We start from the raw sequence: 19,631 nt of genomic DNA on the forward strand, positions 1-19,631 counted from the left end.
GCTGGGCGGAAAATCATGTGATAGCACTGTCAGCAGTATTCATTCCGGGAGTGGACAACTGGGAAGCAGACTTCCTCAGCAGACATGACCTCCACCCGGGAGAGTGGGGACTTCACCCAGAAGTCTTCCACATGATTATAAACCGTTGGGAAAAACTCGACAGGTATTGCGCCAGGTCAAGGGACCCTCAGGCAATAGCTGTAGACGCTCTGGTAACACCGTGGGTGTACCAGTCAGTGTATGTGTTCCCTCCTCTGCCTCTCATACCCAATATACTGAGAATTATAAGATGGAGAGGAGTAAGCACTATATTCGTGGCTCCGGCTTGGCCAAGAAGGACTTGGTAACCGGAACTTCAAGAGATGCTCACGGAGGATCCGTGGCCTCTACCTCTAAGAAGGGACCTGCTCCAGCAAGGACCCTGTCTGTTCCAAGACTTACCGCGGCTGCGTTTGACGGCATGGCGGTTGAACGCCGGATCCTGAAGGAAAAAGGCATTCCGGATGAAGTCATCCCTATCCTGATCAAAGCCAGGAAGGATGTAACCGCAAAATATTATCACCGCATTTGGCGAAAATATGTTGCGTGGTGCTAGGCTAGTAAGGCCCGACGGAGGAAATTCAACTGGGTCGATTCCTACATTTCCTGCAAACAGGAGTGTCTATGGGCCTGAAATTGGGGTCCATTAAGGTTCAGATTTCGGCCCTGTCAATTTTCTTCCAAAAAGAACTAGCTTCAGTCCCTGAAGTGCAGACGTTTGTAAAAGGGGTACTGCATATACAGCCTCCTTTTGTGCCTCCAGTGGCACCTTGGGATCTCAATGTAGTTTTTGGGTTCCAAAAGTCACATTGGTTTGAACCACTTAAATCTGTGGAGTTAAAATATCTCACATGGAAAGTGGTCATGCTGTTGGCCGGGGCCAGGCGCGTGTCAGAATTGGCGGCTTTATCCTGTAAAAGCCCTTATCTGATTTTCCATTCGGACAGGGCGGAATTGAGGACTCGTCCTCAGTTTCTCCCTAAGGTGGTTTCAGCGTTTCACCTGAACCAACCTATTGTGGTGCCTGCGGCTACTAGGGACTTGGGACTATGTTTCCAGGACGGCTGGAGTCAGAAAATCTGACTCGCTGTTTATCCTGTATGCACCCAACAAGCTGGGTGCTCCTGCTTCTAAGCAGACTATTGCTCGTTGGATTTGTAGTACAATTCAGCTTGCACATTCTGTGGCAGGCCTGCCACAGCCAAAAATCTGTAAATGCCCACTCCACAAGGAAGGTGGGCTCATCTTGGGCGGCTGCCCGAGGGGTCTCTGCTTTACAACTTTGCCGAGCAGCTACTTGGTCAGGAGCAAATACGTTTGTAAAATTCTACAAATTTGATACCCTGGCTGAGGAGGACCTGGAGTTCTCTCATTCGGTGCTGCAGAGTCATCCGCACTCTCCCGCCCGTATGGGAGCTTTGGTATAATCCCCATGGTCCTTACGGAGTCCCCAGCATCCACTAGGACGTCAGAGAAAATAATACTTCTATTTCTCGTAGTCCGTAGTGGATGCTGGGCGCCCATCCCAAGTGCGGATTGTCTGCAATACTTGTACATAGTTATTGTTACCAAAAATCGGGTTATTGCTGTAGTGAGCCATCTTTTCTAGAGGCTCCTCTGTTATCATGCTGTTAACTGGGTTTAGATCACAAGTTATACGGTGTGATTGGTGTGGCTGGTATGAGTCTTACCCGGGATTCAAAATCCTTCCTTATTGTGTACGCTCGTCCGGGCACAGTATCCTAACTGAGGCTTGGAGGAGGGTCATAGGGGGAGGAGCCAGTGCACACCAGGTAGTCCTAAAGCTTTACTTTTGTGCCCAGTCTCCTGCGGAGCCGCTATTCCCCATGGTCCTTACGGAGTCCCCAGCATCCACTACGGACTACGAGAAATAGAATTATCGGTAAGTAAATTCTTATTTTTCCCCCCATCAGATGAATTAAATGAGGTGTGTGAAGAAGCGTGACTTTTCCCTGATAAAAAATTGGTAATTCCTAAGAAGGTACTAATGGCGTAGCCTTTCCCGCCTGAGGATAGGTCACGTTGGGAAACACCCCCTAGGGTGGATAAAGCGCTCACACGTTTGTCAAAAAAGGTGGCACTACCGTCTCAGGATACGGCCGCCCTTAAGGAGCCTGCTGATAGAAAGCAGGAGGCAGTCCTGAAGTCTGTATACACACACTCAGGCATTATACTTAGACCAGCTATTGCGTCAGCATGGATGTGCAGTGCTGCCGCTGTGTGGTCAGATAAACTGTCAGAAAATATTGACACACTAGACAGACACTATTCTCCTAACAATTGACCATATAAAAGATTCAGTCTTATATATGAGAGATGCACAGAGGGAAATTTGCCGGCTGGCATCTAAAGTAAGTGCATTGTCCATCTCTGCTAGGAGAGGCTTATGGACTCGTCAGTGGACGGGAGATGCAGATTCCAAGAGGCACATGGAAGTTTTGCCGTATAAAGGGGAGTAATTATTTGGGGATGGTCTCTCCGACCTAGTTTCCACAGCAACATCTGGGAAGTCAGCATTTTTACCCCATGTCCCCTCGCAGCCTAAGAAGGCGCCATTTTATCAGGTTCAGTCCTTTCGGACCCAGAAAAACAAGCGTGGAAAAGGAGGGTCTTTTCTGTCTAGGGGCAGAGGTAGGGGAAAAAGGCTGCAACAGACAGCAGGTTCCCAGGAACAAAAGTCCTCCCCCTCTTCCTCTTCCAAGTCCGCCGCATGACGGTGGGGCTCCCCAGGTGGAGCCAGGGACGGTGGGGGCCCGCCTCAGAAATTTCAGCGATCAGTGGGCTCGCTCACAGGTGGATCCCTGGATCCTTCAAGTAGTATCACAGGGATACATGCTGGAATTCGAGACGGTTCCACCCCACCGGTTCCTAAAATCTGCCTTGCCGATTGCTCCCTCAGACAGGGAGGCGGTGCTAGCGGCAATTCACAAGCTGTATTCTCAGCAGGTGATAATCAAGGTACCCCTACTTCAACAAGGCCGGGGTTACTATTCCACACTATTTGTGGTGCCGAAACCGGACGGTTCGGTGAGACCCATTTTAAATTTGAAATCCTTGAACATGTACATAAAAAAATTCAAGTTCAAGATGGAATCGCTCAGGGCGGTTATTGCAAGCCTGGACGAGGGGGATTACATGGTTTCTCTGGACATCAAGGATGCTTACCTGCATGTCCCTATTTACCATCCTCACCAGGAGTACCTCAGATTTGTGGTACAGGATTGCTATTACCAATTCCAGACGCTGCCGTTTGGACTCTCCACGGCACCAAGGATATTTACCAAGGTTATGGCGGAAATGATGATACTCCTTCGAAAAAAGGGAGTTTTAATTATCCCGTACTTGGACGATCTCCTAATAAAGGCACGGTCCAAGGAACAGTTGTTGGTGGGAGTGGCACTATCTCAGGAAGTGCTGCACCAGCACGGCTGGATTCTGAATATCCCAAAGTCACAGCTGATGCCGACGACACGTCTAATGTTCCTGGGGATGATTCTGGACACGATCCAAAAAAAAGTGTTTCTCCCGGAGGAGAAAGCCAGGGAGTTGTCTTCTCTAGTCAGGGACCTCCTGAAACCGAAACAGGTATCGGTGCATCACTGTACGCGAGTCCTGGGAAAAATGGTAGCTTCTTACGAAGCAATTCCATTCGGCAGGTTCCATGCCAGAATTTTTCAATGGGGCCTGTTAGACAAGTGGTCCGGATCGCATCTTCAGATGCATCGCTTGATAACCCTGTCTCCCAGAACCAGGGTGTCTCTTCTGTGGTGGCTACAGAGTGCTCATCTCCTGGAGGACCGCAGGTTTGGCATACAGGACTGGGTCCTGGTGACCACGGATGCCAGCCTTCGAGGCTGGGGAGCAGTCACCCGGGGAAGAAATTTCCAAGGACTATGGTCAAGTCAGGAGACTTCCCTTCACATAAATATTCTGGAACTAAGGGCCATCAACAATGCCCTCAGTCAAGCAAAATCCCTGCTTCTACACCAGCCGGTGCTGATCCAGTCAGACAACATCACGGCAGTCGCCCATGTGAATCGTCAGGGCGGCACAAGAAGCAGGATGGCAATGGCGGAAGCCACAAGGATTCTCCGATGGGCGGAAAATCATGTACCAGCACTGTCAGCAGTGTTCATTCCGGGAGTGGACAACTGGGAAGCAGACTTTCTCAGCAGACACGACCTCCACCCGGGAGAGTGGGGACTTCATCCAGAAGTCTTCCAAATGATTGTTCATCAGTGGTGTCGTCCACAGGTGGACATGATTGCGTCCCGTCTAAACAAAAAGCTAGACAGGTATTGCGCCAGGTCAAGGGTCCATCAAGCAATAGCTGTAGACGCTCTGGTAACGCCGTGGGTGTACCAGTCAGTGTATGTGTTTCCTCCGCTGCCTCTCATACCAAAGGTATTGAGAATAATAAGAAGGCGAAGGGTAAACACAATTCTCGTGGTTCCGGATTGGCCAAGAAGAACATGGTACCCGGAACTTCAAGAGATGATCTCAGAGGACCCGTGGCCTCTACCATTAAGACAAGACCTGCTCCAGCAGGGGCCCTGTCTGTTCCAAGACTTACCGCGGCTGCGTTTGACGGCATGGCGGTTGAACGCCGGATCCTGAAGGAAAAGGGCATTCCGGAGGCAGTCATTCCTACGCTTATTAAAGCCAGGAAAGAAGTTACAGCAAATCATTATCACCGCATATGGCGGAAGTATGTTGCATGGTGTGAGGCCGAAAAGGCCCCAACAGAGGAAGTTCAACTAGGTCGATTTCTGCATTTCCTGCAAGCAGGAGTGAATATGGGCCTAAAACTAGGCTCCATTAAGGTACAGATCTCGGCTCTGTCGATTTTCTTTCAAAAAGAACTAGCTTCAGTACCTGAAGTTCAGACATTTGTAAAAGGAGTGCTGCATATTCAGCCCCCGTTTGTGCCCCCGGTGGCACCTTGGGATCTCAATGTGGTGTTGAATTTCTTAAAATCACATTGGTTTGAACCACTAAAAACCGGGGATCTGAAATATCTCACGTGGAAGGTGGTCATGTTATTGGCCTTGGCTTCTGCCAGGCGTGTATCAGAATTGGCGGCTTTGTCTTGTAAAAGCCCTTATCTGATTTTCCATATGGATAGGGCAGAATTAAGGACTCGTCCCCAGTTTCTTCCTAAGGTGGTGTCAGCGTTTCACCTGAACCAACCTATTGTGGTGCCTGCGGCTACTAGAGACTTGGAGGACTCCAAGTTGTTAGACGTGGTCAGGGCCCTGAAAATATATGTTTCCAGGACGGCTAGAGTCAGAAAATCTGACTCGCTGTTTATCCTATATGCACCCAACAAGTTGGGTGCTCCTGCTTCTAAGCAGACTATTGCTCGTTGGATTTCCAGTACAATCCAACTTGCGCATTCTGTGGCAGGCCTGCCACAGCCAAAATCTGTCAATGCCCATTCCACAAGGAAGGTGGGCTCATCTTGGGCGGCTGCCCGAGGGGTCTCGGCTTTACAACTTTGCCGAGCTGCTACTTGGTCAGGGGCAAACACGTTTGCAAAATTCTACAAATTTGATACCCTGGCTGAGGAGGACCTGGAGTTCTCTCATTCGGTGCTGCAGAGTCATCCGCACTCTCCCGCCCGTTTGGGAGCTTTGGTATAATCCCCATGGTCCTTACGGAGTTCCCAGCATCCACTAGGACGTCGGAGAAAATAAGAATTTACTCATCGGTAATTCTATTTCTCGTAGTCCGTAGTGGATGCTGGGCGCCCATCCCAAGTGCGGTTTATCTGCAATACTTGTACATAGTTATTGTTAACTAAATCGGGTTATTGTTGAGCCATCTGTTGAGAGGCTCAGTTGTTTCATACTGTTAACTGGGTATACTATCACGAGTTGTACGGTGTGATTGGTGTGACTGGTATGAGTCTTACCCGGGATTCAAAATCCTTCCTTATTGTGTACGCTCGTCCGGGCACAGTACCTAACTGAGGCTTGGAGGAGGGTCATAGTGGGAGGAGCCAGTGCACACCAGGTAGTCTAAGATCTTTCTAGAGTGCCCAGCCTCCTTCGGAGCCCGCTATTCCCCATGGTCCTTACGGAGTTCCCAGCATCCACTACGGACTACGAGAAATAGAATTACCGGTGAGTAAATTCTTATTTTTTCAGCTGTTGCTGAGTTTCAAGCTTGTTAGCTTGGTTTGCCTTGTGTGTGAGCTGGTGTGAATCTCGCGACTGTCTGTGTAATCCTTCTCTCAAAGATGACTGTCTCCTTGGGCACAGTTTCTAGACCGAGTCTGGTAGGAGGGGCATAAAGGGAGGAGCCAGCCCACACTCTCAAACTATTAAAGTGCCAGTGGCTCCTAGTGGACCCATCTATACCCCATGGTACAAATGTGGACCCCAACATCCTCTACGGACTACAAGAAAAGGATTTACTGGTAGGTAATTAAAATCCTATTTTCTCATGAATCGTTCCACATCTCTCTTGAGTTACTCTCCACCGTTATTAGAGCTCAGAACTTTGAGTCTTATAGCCTGTTTGGTTTTGACCAAGTCTCTTGTAGTCTGCAATCTTTGCCACTTCAGATTAGTGATGAGCGCCTGAAATTTTTCGGGTTTTGGTTTTGGGTTCGGTTCCGCGGCCGTGTTTTGGGTTCGACCGCGTTTTGGCAAAACCTCACCAAATTTTTTTTGTCGGATTCGGGTGTGTTTTGGATTCGGGTGTTTTTTTCAAAAAACCCTAAAAAACAGCTTAAATCATAGAATTTGGGGGTCATTTTGATCCCATATTATTATTAACCTCAAAAACCATAATTTCCACTCATTTTCAGTCTATTCTGAATACCTCACACCTCACAATATTATTTTTAGTCCTAAAATTTGCACCGAGGTCGCTGGATGACTAAGCTAAGCGACCCTAGTGGCCGACACAAACACCTGGCCCATCTAGGAGTGGCACTGCAGTGTCACGCAGGATGTCCCTTCCAAAAAACCCTCCCCAAACAGCACATGACGCAAAGAAAAAAAGAGGCGCAATGAGGTAGCTGTGTGAGTAAGATTAGCGACCCTAGTGGCCGACACAAACACCGGGCCCATTTAGGAGTGGCACTGCAGTGTCACGCAGGATGTCCCTTCCAAAAAACCCTCCCCAAACAGCACATGACGCAAAGAAAAAAAGAGGCGCAATGAGGTAGCTGACTGTGTGAGTAAGATAAGCGACCCTAGTGGCCGACACAAACACCGGGCCCATTTAGGAGTGGCACTGCAGTGTCACGCAGGATGTCCCTTCCAAAAAACCCTCCCCAAACAGCACATGACGCAAAGAAAAATAAAAGAAAAAAGAGGTGCAAGATGGAATTGTCCTTGGGCCCTCCCACCCACCCTTATGTTGTATAAACAAAACAGGACATGCACACTTTAACCAACCCATCATTTCAGTGACAGGGTCTGCCACACGACTGTGACTGATATGACGGGTTGGTTTGGACCCCCCCCAAAAAAGAAGCAATTAATCTCTCCTTGCACAAACTGGCTCTACAGAGGCAAGATGTCCACCTCATCTTCATCCTCCGATATATCACCGTGTACATCCCCCTCCTCACAGATTATCAATTCGTCCCCACTGGAATCCACCATCTCAGCTCCCTGTGTACTTTGTGGAGGCAATTGCTGCTGGTCAATGTCTCCGCGGAGGAATTGATTATAATTCATTTTAATGAACATCATCTTCTCCACATTTTCTGGATGTAACCTCGTACGCCGATTGCTGACAAGGTGAGCGGCGGCACTAAACACTCTTTCGGAGTACACACTTGTGGGAGGGCAACTTAGGTAGAATAAAGCCAGTTTGTGCAATGGCCTCCAAATTGCCTCTTTTTCCTGCCAGTATAAGTATGGACTGTGTGACGTGCCTACTTGGATGCGGTCACTCATATAATCCTCCACCATTCTTTCAATGGTGAGAGAATCATATGCAGTGACAGTAGACGACATGTCCGTAATCGTTGTCAGGTCCTTCAGTCCGGACCAGATGTCAGCATCAGCAGTCGCTCCAGACTGCCCTGCATCACCGCCAGCGGGTGGGCTCGGAATTCTGAGCCTTTTCCTCGCACCCCCAGTTGCGGGAGAATGTGAAGGAGGAGATGTTGACAGGTCGCGTTCCGCTTGACTTGACAATTTTGTCACCAGCAGGTCTTTCAACCCCAGCAGACTTGTGTCTGCCGGAAAGAGAGATCCAAGGTAGGCTTTAAATCTAGGATCGAGCATGGTGGCCAAAATGTAGTGCTCTGATTTCAACAGATTGACCACCCGTGAATCCTTGTTAAGCGAATTAAGGGCTCCATCCACAAGTCCCACATGCCTAGCGGAATCGCTCCCTTTTAGCTCCTCCTTCAATGCCTCCAGCTTCTTCTGCAAAAGCCTGATGAGGGGAATGACCTGACTCAGGCTGGCAGTGTCTGAACTGACTTCACGTGTGGCAAGTTCAAAGGGCAGCAGAACCTTGCACAACGTTGAAATCATTCTCCACTGCGCTTGAGACAGGTGCATTCCACCTCCTATATCGTGCTCAATTGTATAGGCTTGAATGGCCTTTTGCTGCTCCTCCAACCTCTGAAGCATATAGAGGGTTGAATTCCACCTCGTTACCACTTCTTGCTTCAGATGATGGCAGGGCAGGTTCAGTAGTTTTTGGTGGTGCTCCAGTCTTCTGTACGTGGTGCCTGTACGCCGAAAGTGTCCCGCAATTCTTCTGGCCACCGACAGCATCTCTTGCACGCCCCTGTAGTTTTTTAAATAATTCTGCACCACCAAATTCAAGGTATGTGCAAAACGGTATCCGGACTCCAGGTCGACAGCACAAAGGTCGACACACTTTAGGTCGACGCCAATTGGTCGACACACATTAGGTCGACAGGGTCAACAGGGTCAAAAGGTCGACAGGAACAAGGTCGACATGGAAAAAGGTCGACATGAGTTTTTCACGATTTTTTTCTTTTTTTGAACCTTTTCATACTTAACGATCCACGTGGACTACGATTGGAACGGTAAAGTGTGCCGAGCGAAGCGGTAGCGGAGCGAAGGCACCATGCCCGAAGCATGGCGAGCGAAGCGGTGCACTAATTGGGGTTCCCGGTCACTCTACGAAGAAAACGACACCAAAAAAACATAAAAAACTCATGTCGACCTTTTTCCATGTCGACCTTGTTCCTGTCGACCTTTTGACCCTGTCGACCTTTTGACCCTGTCGACCTAATGTGTGTCGACCAATTGGCGTCGAACTAAAGTGTGTCGACATTTGTGCTGTCGACCCTGAGTCCCAGACCCGTGCAAAACATGGGACGTGCTGGAATTTGCCCATATTTAATGCACACACAATATTGCTGGCGTTGTCCGATGCCACAAATCCACAGGAGAGTCCAATTGGGGTAAGCCATTCCGCGATGATCTTCCTCAGTTGCCGTAAGAGGTTTTCAGCTGTGTGCGTATTCTGGAAAGCGGTGATACAAAGCGTAGCCTGCCTAGGAAAGAGTTGGCGTTTGCGAGATGCTGCTACTGGTGCCGCCGCTGCTGTTCTTGCGGCGGGAGTCCATACATCTACCCAGTGGGCTGTCACAGTCATATAGTCCTGACCCTGCCCTGCTCCACTTGTCCACATGTCCGTGGTTAAGTGGACATTGGTTACAGCTGCATTTTTTTTAGGACACTGGTGACTCTTTTTCTGAGGTCTGTGTACATTTTCGGTATCGCCTGCCTAGAGAAATGGAACCTAGATGGTATTTGGTACCGGGGACACAGTACCTCCAACAAGTCTCTAGTTGGCTCTGCAGTAATGATGGATACCGGAACCACGTTTCTCACCACCCAGGATGCCAAGGCCTCAGTTATCCGCTTTGCAGTAGGATGACTGCTGTGATATTTCATCTTCCTCGCAAAGGACTGTTGGACAGTCAATTGCTTGGTGGAAGTAGTAAAAGTGGTCTTACGACTTCCCCTCTGGGATGACCATCGACTCCCAGCAGCAACAACAGCAGCGCCAGCAGCAGTAGGCGTTACACGCAAGGATGCATCGGAGGAATCCCAGGCAGGAGAGGAATCGTCAGAATTGCCAGTGACATGGCCTGCAGGACTATTGGCATTTCTGGGGAAGGAGGAAATTGACACTGAGGGAGTTGGTGGGGTGGTTTGCGTGAGCTTGGTTACAAGAGGAAGGGATTTACTGGTCAGTGGACTGCTTCCGCTGTCACCCAAAGTTTTTGAACTTGTCACTGACTTATTATGAATGCGCTGCAGGTGACGTATAAGGGAGGATGTTCCGAGGTGGTTAACGTCCTTACCCCTACTTATTACAGCTTGACAAAGGGAACACACGGCTTGACACCTGTTGTCCGCATTTCTGTTGAAATACCTCCACACTGAAGAGCTGATTTTTTTGGTATTTTCACCAGGCATGTCAACGGCCATATTCCTCCCACGGACAACAGGTGTCTCCCCGGGTGCCTGACTTAAACAAACCACCTCACCATCAGAATCCTCCTGGTCAATTTCCTCCCCAGCGCCAGCAACACCCATATCCTCCTCATCCTGGTGTACTTCAACACTGACATCTTCAATCTGACTATCAGGAACTGGACTGCGGGTGCTCCTTCCAGCACTTGCAGGGGGCGTGCAAATGGTGGAAGGCGCATGCTCTTCACGTCCAGTGTTGGGAAGGTCAGGCATCGCAACCGACACAATTGGACTCTCCTTGTGGATTTGGGATTTCGAAGAACGCACAGTTCTTTGCGGTGCTACTGCTTTTGCCAGCTTGAGTCTTTTCATTTTTCTAGCGAGAGGCTGAGTGCCTCCATCCTCATGTGAAGCTGAACCACTAGCCATGAACATAGGCCAGGGCCTCAGCCGTTCCTTGCCACTCCGTGTGGTAAATGGCATATTGGCAAGTTTACGCTTCTCCTCCGACAATTTTACTTTAGGTTTTGGAGTCCTTTTTTTACTGATATTTGGTGTTTTGGATTTGACATGCTCTGTACTATGACATTGGGCATCGGCCTTGGCAGACGACGTTGCTGGCATTTCATCGTCTCGGCCATGACTAGTGGCAGCAGCTTCAGCACGAGGTGGAAGTGGATCTTGATCTTTCCCTAATTTTGGAACCTCAACATTTTTGTTCTCCATATTTTAATAGGCACAACTAAAAGGCACCTCAGGTAAACAATGGAGATGGATGGATACTAGTATACAATTATGGACGGACTGCCGAGTGCCGACACAGAGGTAGCTACAGCCGTGAACTACCGTACTGTACTGTGTCTGCTGCTAATATAGACTGGTTGATAAGGAGATGTAGTAGTATGTATGTATAAAGAAGAAAGAAAAAAAAACCACGGGTAGGTGGTATACAATTATGGACGGACTGCCGAGTGCCGACACAGAGGTAGCTACAGCCGTGGACTACCGTACCGTACTGTACTGTGTCTGCTGCTAATATAGACTGGTTGATAAAGAGATGTAGTAGTATGTATGTATGTATAAAGAAGAAAGAAAAAAAAACCTCGGGTAGGTGGTATACAATTATGGACGGACTGCCGAGTGCCGACACAGAGGTAGCTACAGCCGTGAACTACCGTACTGTACTGTGTCTGCTGCTAATATAGACTGGTTGATAAAGAGATGTAGTAGTATGTATGTATAAAGAAGAAAGAAAAAAAAACCACGGGTAGGTGGTATACAATTATGGACGGACTGCCGAGTGCCGACACAGAGGTAGCTACAGCCGTGGACTACCGTACTGTACTGTCTGCTGCTAATATAGACTGGTTGATAAAGAGATGTAGTAGTATGTATGTATAAAGAAGAAAGAAAAAAAAAAACACTGGTAGGTGGTATACAATTATGGATGGACTGCCGAGTGCCGACACAGAGGTAGCTACAGCCGTGAACTACCGTACTGTGTCTGCTGCGACTGGATGATAAATAATGATATAAAAAATATATATATATCACTACTGCAGCCGGACAGGTATATATTATATAATGACGGACCTGCTGGACACTGTCTGTCAGCAGAATGAGTTTTTTATAGAATAAAAAAAAAAACACCACACAAGTGAAGTCACACGACGAGTGTTTAACTTTTTCAGGCAATCACAATATAGTATACTACTAACTATACTGGTGGTCAGTGTGGTCAGGTCACTGGTCAGTCACACTGGCAGTGGCACTCCTGCAGCAAAAGTGTGCACTGTTTAATTTTAATATAATATGTACTCCTGGCTCCTGCTATAACCTATAACTGGCACTGCAGTGCTCCCCAGTCTCCCCCACAATTATAAGCTGTGTGAGCTGAGCACAGTCAGATATATATACATAGATGATGCAGCACACTGGGCTGAGCAGTGCACACAGATATGGTATGTGACTGAGTCACTGTGTGTATCGTTTTTTTCAGGCAGAGAACGGATATATTAAATAAAACTGCACTGTCTGGTGGTCACTGTGGTCAGTCACTAGTAAACTCTGCACTCTCTACACTTCTACAGTACTCCTAAGCTCCAGTAAATCAGGTCAATCTCTCTCTCTCTCTCTCTTCTAATCTAAATGGAGAGGACGCCAGCCACGTCCTCTCCCTATCAATCTCAATGCACGTGTGAAAATGGCGGCGACGCGCGGCTCCTTATATAGAATCCGAGTCTCGCGAGAATCCGACAGCGTCATGATGACGTTCGGGCGCGCTCGGGTTAACCGAGCAAGGCGGGAGGATCCGAGTCTGCTCGGACCCGTGAAAAAAACCATGAAGTTCGGGCGGGTTCGGATTCAGAGAAACCGAACCCGCTCATCTCTACTTCAGATGTCTCCTTTATGAAGTATATAGTACTGTAAGTGTGCTTTTCTCGTGCAGTCATCAATAAATGTCACAAAGGATCTGTATCAATTGACAGACTTTATTTCCACTGGTCCTCAAACGTCTGAATGTAATATTTCAAGTGGTGCTGTAGCTCTTTTGGTTGACTTTGGAAACGGTTGATGGCTCTGTTTCCCAAATATGCAGCTTCCACATGCAGATATCTCGGTGTTAGTCACCTGACATTCCTGTAACTATCCTGTTCTGCAGCTTCTGAACATGGTCATATCCAAGGTGACCAAATCTTCTCTTTCTGAGTTCCAAAGACTGTGACTCATTTGTCATCATTGCTTAGCAACTGATGAAGACTTGTGCCTTGTATCGATGATTGTCCCACTTCTGTTTCTCCCAATGCTCTTTCCTTTGTCAAATTGAACCTCTTTGCTGTAGGACACTGATGGGGATATTTGTTCCCATCACTGGTACATAGAATACATTTTGGATTTGTGTAACTATTATCATTGATCTAATTCTCATGAAAACTTTAACTGTCCCAACTTTTGTGGCTGTCAATGTTTGATTGCCAATTCCTTTGATTGCGATAGTCACACTCATTTATCTTGGTAAACCACTCCTCATTGCAGCTTAATGTCTTGTTGCACCTGAATCAATATACCAAGAATCATTTCAGTGGCTATCATGTTTCTAAAACTGTAATAGCTTTGCTCTAACTGTGTCTATTGTTAACTTTGCACTGTTTTCCACCTAAGTTGAATTACTGTATCAAATTGCCATGTAGTGTAGTTCTCCGCACATATAAGTTCAATTAACACCATTTATAGATGTAATTCCTGTGTGTGTTCCTTACAGCCATTACTCTGCAGATCTGGTATTGTAAATGTGTTTGCTGTGACACCTTTTAGATTAAAACACACTTTGCTTCTTTTTGTGCTGCTGCAGTCCTCTCTGGGGTCTATTCATGAAGCAGTGAAAGAGTGGAGAAGTTGCCCATGGCAACCAATCGGCTTTTAAGTAGCATCTGTCAAGTGCATTCTATAAAATTATATGTAACAGGTGATTAGTTGTCATGGGTAACTTCTCCACTCTTTTCACTGCTTCATGAATATCTTTTACATGTGTCCAAGATGGTGGCTCAGCGCTGGTCTGGTGTCCATCACAAACTTCCCACTGCTTCTGTATACAGAATGCTTTGGTGATTCTTCTCCCATTAGTATATTGAGGTGCCCCTTCTGTATTTTAGGGGTCTATTTTCTGAGCCTTAGGGAAAGATAAAGTACCAGTAATCCGCTCCTAGCTGTAATTTTTCGAGCACACTCTGTAACATTGCAGTTAGAAGCTGATCGTCTGGTACTTTATCTCTCTCCAATGCTTAGTAAATAGACCGTTAAGTGTCCTGGGTGCCTGTTACAGTTATGCACTCTTGGTGCTTTCATGCAGTGTGCCTGGATACCTAGTGACACTTTCACTCTTCTGTGTCTGGGACCATAACCTGTTGGGAATGTGTTTGCAGTTTGGTGTTGAGCAGAGTACTGTACACACAAGCCACTGTCAGTGGCTTGTAATTTTGGCAAGAACCAGTCCAGGGGCTTAACCACTAACCAGACAATGTGGTTTATTACCGAAGTGATGGTACTCCTGGTTACACTGCTTGGTTGGATGAAGCAGGGTCTGTAGTGGAGCAGGGTGTAGACGGCTCAGCAGCCAGTGACGGTCCCTTACTTTCAGGTAGCGGTGCAGGATTCTGGAACAGCGGTATTGCATGGTGAAGGTGCAAGTTTCTGAATCTAAGAGCAGGACAGCCGTTCTCCACCATGTCATTCATACAGTAAATAATATGTAGCAGTGCATGTGCACATACACTATAGACGCCCATCTTGGCAGGGACGTGCAGTGAGGTAAATGGCTCAGGAGGCACTGGCTAGTACCAGAGACAGATTTACACATAATATATGAGCCAAAGGGTTCGTGTGGGTATTATACACAGGTGCAGTGGTACATATACACATGGAAATTATACACAGGTGCAGCAGTATATACATGTGGATATTATATACAGGGCAGCAGCGGTACATATACATGTGGGCATTATACACAGGTGCAGCAGTATATACATGTGGATATAATACACGGGGCAGCAGCGGTACATATAAATGTGTATATTATACACGGGGCAGCAGCAGTATATACATGTGGTCATTATACACAGGTGCAGCAGTATATACATGTGGATATTACATGGGGCAGCAGCGGTACATATACATGTGTATATTATACACGGGGCAGCAGCAGTATATACATGTGGTCATTATACACAGGTGCAGCAGTATATCCATGTGGGCATTATACACTGGGGCAGCAGTATATATACATGTGGGCGTTATACACGGGGCATCAGTATATACATGTAGTCATTATACACAGGTGCAGCAGTGTATACTACTGGACATTTGGGGAGTTTTTATCTGTTTAGGTACAGGTTGCTCTATAGCAGGGGAAGCCAACCCTATAGTCACCTCAAAGCTGAGCTCAAGTGTTAAACATATGCAATGTGGAATCTCTGTAACTAGTGAATATTGGGAATCACTGCAGATCTTCTTTTAACCGGATAATTGTACATTTTGCAGATAGTTGCAAATGTGTCCGGCTGTGACCAGAACAAGATACTGGACTGTTTCATGACAAAAACTGAAGAGGAGATCATCGCTATAGCTTCCAGCCTGGTACTGTACATGTCATCATATTACCCTGAATCACAGTATAACGCTGGGCACACAGGGAATGATTATATATATATTGTCACAAGATCGCCAGCTCTGAGTCAGGCCTACATTTCCTGTGGTAAAGCTGGGATCCTGGGGTCATTGGCTGATTGCAGAGGAACATAGCATGTTCTTCATATGTAGTCTATACGCACATATGTGTACAGCTGTTCTAGTGATGCTCTGCGTTGGGCTCAGCTTTAATACAGATGTGGAAGGAAAGTCACATAGTTACAGACTCGGTGCCAGCGTGATTCAGAGACCACAGACACGCTGAGCCGGCTTCCACACATACCGGTCTATTTGAGCAGAATCTACGGCTTTGTCTCTCTCGTATGCTCCAGAAGGCTGGAGAGTATATGTGGGCACAATATGGCGGTATACAAGCCACATACACTCAATATACAGGCTGTGTGCACAACATGCTGCCACATAGGCCCTGACTAGTGGCTTTTCTCTAATAGTGTCACTGCACACAGAGCCTGAAATAGTGATGTGCGCGAATGATGCCACAGCAGTGAATGTGTGCGCAGCGGCTGTGCGGAAGTATGCAAATGCCACAGCCGCCTGGGTCTGTACCGAGATGCCCACCAGTGGCTTCACGTGTCCCTGTGGCTGCGTACAATCATTTTGGGAATCCTCTCTGTGGCCGCTGTCACAAAACCATTGTTTATTATAAAAGAACTGCATCAAAATTGGGTTTACATCTTCCCCTGTTTCCCTGGTCTCCCTTTCCATGAATGCTGGGCTACCAGCAAGCACACAAACTAACAAACTACCCTCACAATAAAAGATAATAGAAGTGTAACAGGATATATACACACACACACACACACACACACACACACACACTTCCTTTTGTGTAACTGCCCGAGACCACTAGGATTACAGACAAATCTAATGTATGTGCCTTCTGCACACGTGTTATGATGCCCTATGATTACCGCTGACCTGATCTATCTATCGCTTTTTCTATCTGTGCAGCAATTCCTTCCACTGCCTGGGAGCATAGACGGGACGTTCTTTCCCAAGCCTGTAGAACAGATTCTGGCTGATAAGGAGAGTAGCCCTGTTCCGTTTATGACTGGCGTGACGGAGCAGGAGTTTGGTTGGATGCTTCCAATGGTACGTTACTCCCTCTGTACAATAAGTTATTTTGCGGATAAAGGGGCTTATTCAGGTTTGTTAGCAAATCACAAAAGTTACTAATTGGGAAAAACCATGTGCACTGCAGGTGGGGCAGATGTAACACGTGCAGAGAGAGTTAGATTTGGGTGAGGTGTGTTGAAACTGAAATCTAAATTGCAGTGTAAAAATAAAGCAGCCAGTATTTGCCATGCACAGAAACTGTCATGGATACTAGGCTTTCCTGTGTGTGCGTGCGCAGGAGGTACATGAAATGAGGTATACGTAGACCAAAGGATGTATATAGATTTATAAATGCAAAATAACAGGATCCATAGGCATAAACTGCATTATCAACAGATAAGCGGCCAGGTATGTAAGCAAGTAGCTGTGAACATGCAGGATAACAGAGTGCTGGGAGAATGCAGGCCAGCTACTCTGTTACTTGTAGTTACCCTGAGTAGACCATTAGTGAAGAGCTGGGACAAAGCAGGTCAGCTATGCAGGATAGCAGGGTACTGGTAGAATGCAGGTCAGCTATACAGGTTACCTGAGTACCGGGAGAATGCAGGCCAACTATGCAGGCCAGCTACTCAGTAGTCCATTAACGATGAGCTGAGAGAATGCAGGTCAGCTATGCAGGATAGCAGAGTACTGGGTGAATGCAGGTCAGCTATGCAGGTTACCTGAGTACTAGGAGAATGCAGGCCAGCTACTCAGTAGGCCATTAACGAGGAGCTGAGAGATAGCAGCCTCAAACATAGACTTGATGAACTGGCACAGGAGTGCTTGTGAGCAGGGGATAAATAGCAGCTTCCCAGGTGCAACCACAGATGCACATAACTAGGTAATCAACCTTGCAAGGTTACAGAGTGGAAACTGCTAGACGGACCATGAGGCAGAGAGTGACACCTAGAGGCAGAAAGGAGATATGGCACGGATCATGACTGAAACAATATAACTTACCCAGATCTAACTCTCTCTGCACATGTTACATCTGCCCCCCTGCAGTGCACATGGTTTTGCCCAACTGCTAACTTTTTGGGTCCGCTGACAAACCTGAATAACTCCTTAAGTCTAGAGTGGATGTTGTTAGAGGATGTGGGAATAAGGTAGGATTGTGTCCACTGGTATCTGTGGATAATAAATCTATTTTAACATGTTTTATGTGTTGTTATTACCAGGCCATGAATATCAGCGGCGTTAAAGAAGGAATGGACAGAGAAACCGCCAGCAAAGTTCTAGAGAACATCCCCATGCTGGTGAGATCTGTGCGCTGTGTTCTCTGATCATAAATACCCCTTTTCCACTGATGTGTAGGTCCATGGTTATTGCACATGAACCTGGGATTTCTGGCAGTGGAAATGGCTCCATCTAGGTCTAGTAACCCAGGAATCTAACCCTGCTAGTGAGGACGACCCCGGGTAAGACCCTGTGTGAATGGCTAATCTGGGTCGATATGATCCGGGACCCGTTCACAGCATAGGAAGAGTCGGCGCTTGGAGATGATCTCATCACTGCACCTGTGTCGCCCGGATCCAGACGCCACTCTGAAAGGGGCCTCAGCCGGGTCGCATACGTGTATAAAATCCAGTTTTGTAACTCTGTCGGGTGTAATACATTACCCATCTCCTACGTCAGGAGGAAACAATATGCTATGTGAGCTCTGGCTATCCATCCTACACTCCTCAGTGTTGCTTCCGAGCCTTGTTCCTCCTCTCCTCCCAATTTTACCTTCTGTATAACACCAGAGACTGGAATTAGGGGGTAATTCAGACTGCAGCGATGTGGAGTGCGCACCTGCAGCGGCCGCACTGCGCCTGCGCACCCTGGATGGCCAGTGAGATGCTATCAGCATCTAACTGGCTGCTATCGCCTCCACCTGATTGACAGGCAGAGGTGGTCGCGGGGTGGGAGGGGGTGTGCCAATGGCATTAGAATGCCTTTGTCAGGGCGTGGTCTGGTCCGTTGGGGTGATGGGCCACGGCAGCTGCATGACATCACACAGCCGCTGTGACCCGGAACGTGGCAGGTAGCTCCCTGCCGGCGCGCTGTAGCTGCGCAGATAGGGAGCTACTTGCCAGGTACAAAAGCATCACTGCCATGCGATGCTTTTGTACCTGTGCGGGGGGGGGGGGGGGGGGGGTGCTTTTGTACCTGTGCGGGGAAGGGGGGGCGGGGGGGGGTTGGGGTGAGGGGTAGGGTCTGACATGCGGGGCAGAATAGCCGTGTTATGTACTGTTCCCACCATGTGCGCTCCAATCATCTCTAGCACTGTAATCTCCACGTGTTATGTGTAAGAAGTAGGATCCTGAGCTGTGTGTGCTGCATGTATTATTCTTGGTAATTGACCTGAAGAGGTTCACAGAGAGCACTGGCTCCATCATGGGGCCTAATTCAGACCTGATCGTAGATGTGCTAAAATTAACACATCTACGATCAGCTATATAGACATGCACGGGGACGCCCAGCACAGGGCTAGTCCGCCCCGCATGTCAGGGCCCCTCCCCCCCCGTCCCCCATGCACAAAAGCATCAAACAGCGGCGATGCTTTTGTACTTGAAAAGTAGCTCCCTGGCAGTGCAGCTCTTGGGCGCTGACAGGAAGCTACCGGTCACTGTGCTGGTTACAGCGGCTGCGTGTGACATCACCCCCTAAACGGCAGCCAAATGCTGCCGGCCCAATCAGGGCTGAATTATGATTTACTAGAGACAAAAAAATTGTACAAATAAAACAGCAATAAGCCGGGTTATGGATACCAGACCATTGTTTTCTCTAACAAGAATACCTGAGCCATGTGCGAAAAAATTGATGACATGTTGATCTACATGTAAAAGGGTAAGC

The 19,631-nt window shown here is 47.7% G+C and overlaps 1 protein-coding gene across 1 annotated transcript in view; it reads left to right on the plus strand.

The window, feature by feature from the left end:
- LOC134969750 (cocaine esterase-like) overlaps positions 1-19,631 on the plus strand; it is a 139,821-nt gene that overhangs the window by 109,642 nt on the left and 10,548 nt on the right. Inside the window, exons 7-9 of the mRNA XM_063945907.1 lie at positions 15,528-15,623; positions 16,647-16,787; positions 17,972-18,049. Coding sequence (XP_063801977.1) covers positions 15,528-15,623; positions 16,647-16,787; positions 17,972-18,049 — 315 coding nt within the window. The remainder of the gene's footprint in view (positions 1-15,527; positions 15,624-16,646; positions 16,788-17,971; positions 18,050-19,631) is intronic.

This window comes from Pseudophryne corroboree, chromosome 11 (genome assembly GCF_028390025.1).
Source record: "Pseudophryne corroboree isolate aPseCor3 chromosome 11, aPseCor3.hap2, whole genome shotgun sequence".
Classification (NCBI taxonomy): Eukaryota; Metazoa; Chordata; class Amphibia; order Anura; family Myobatrachidae; genus Pseudophryne; species Pseudophryne corroboree.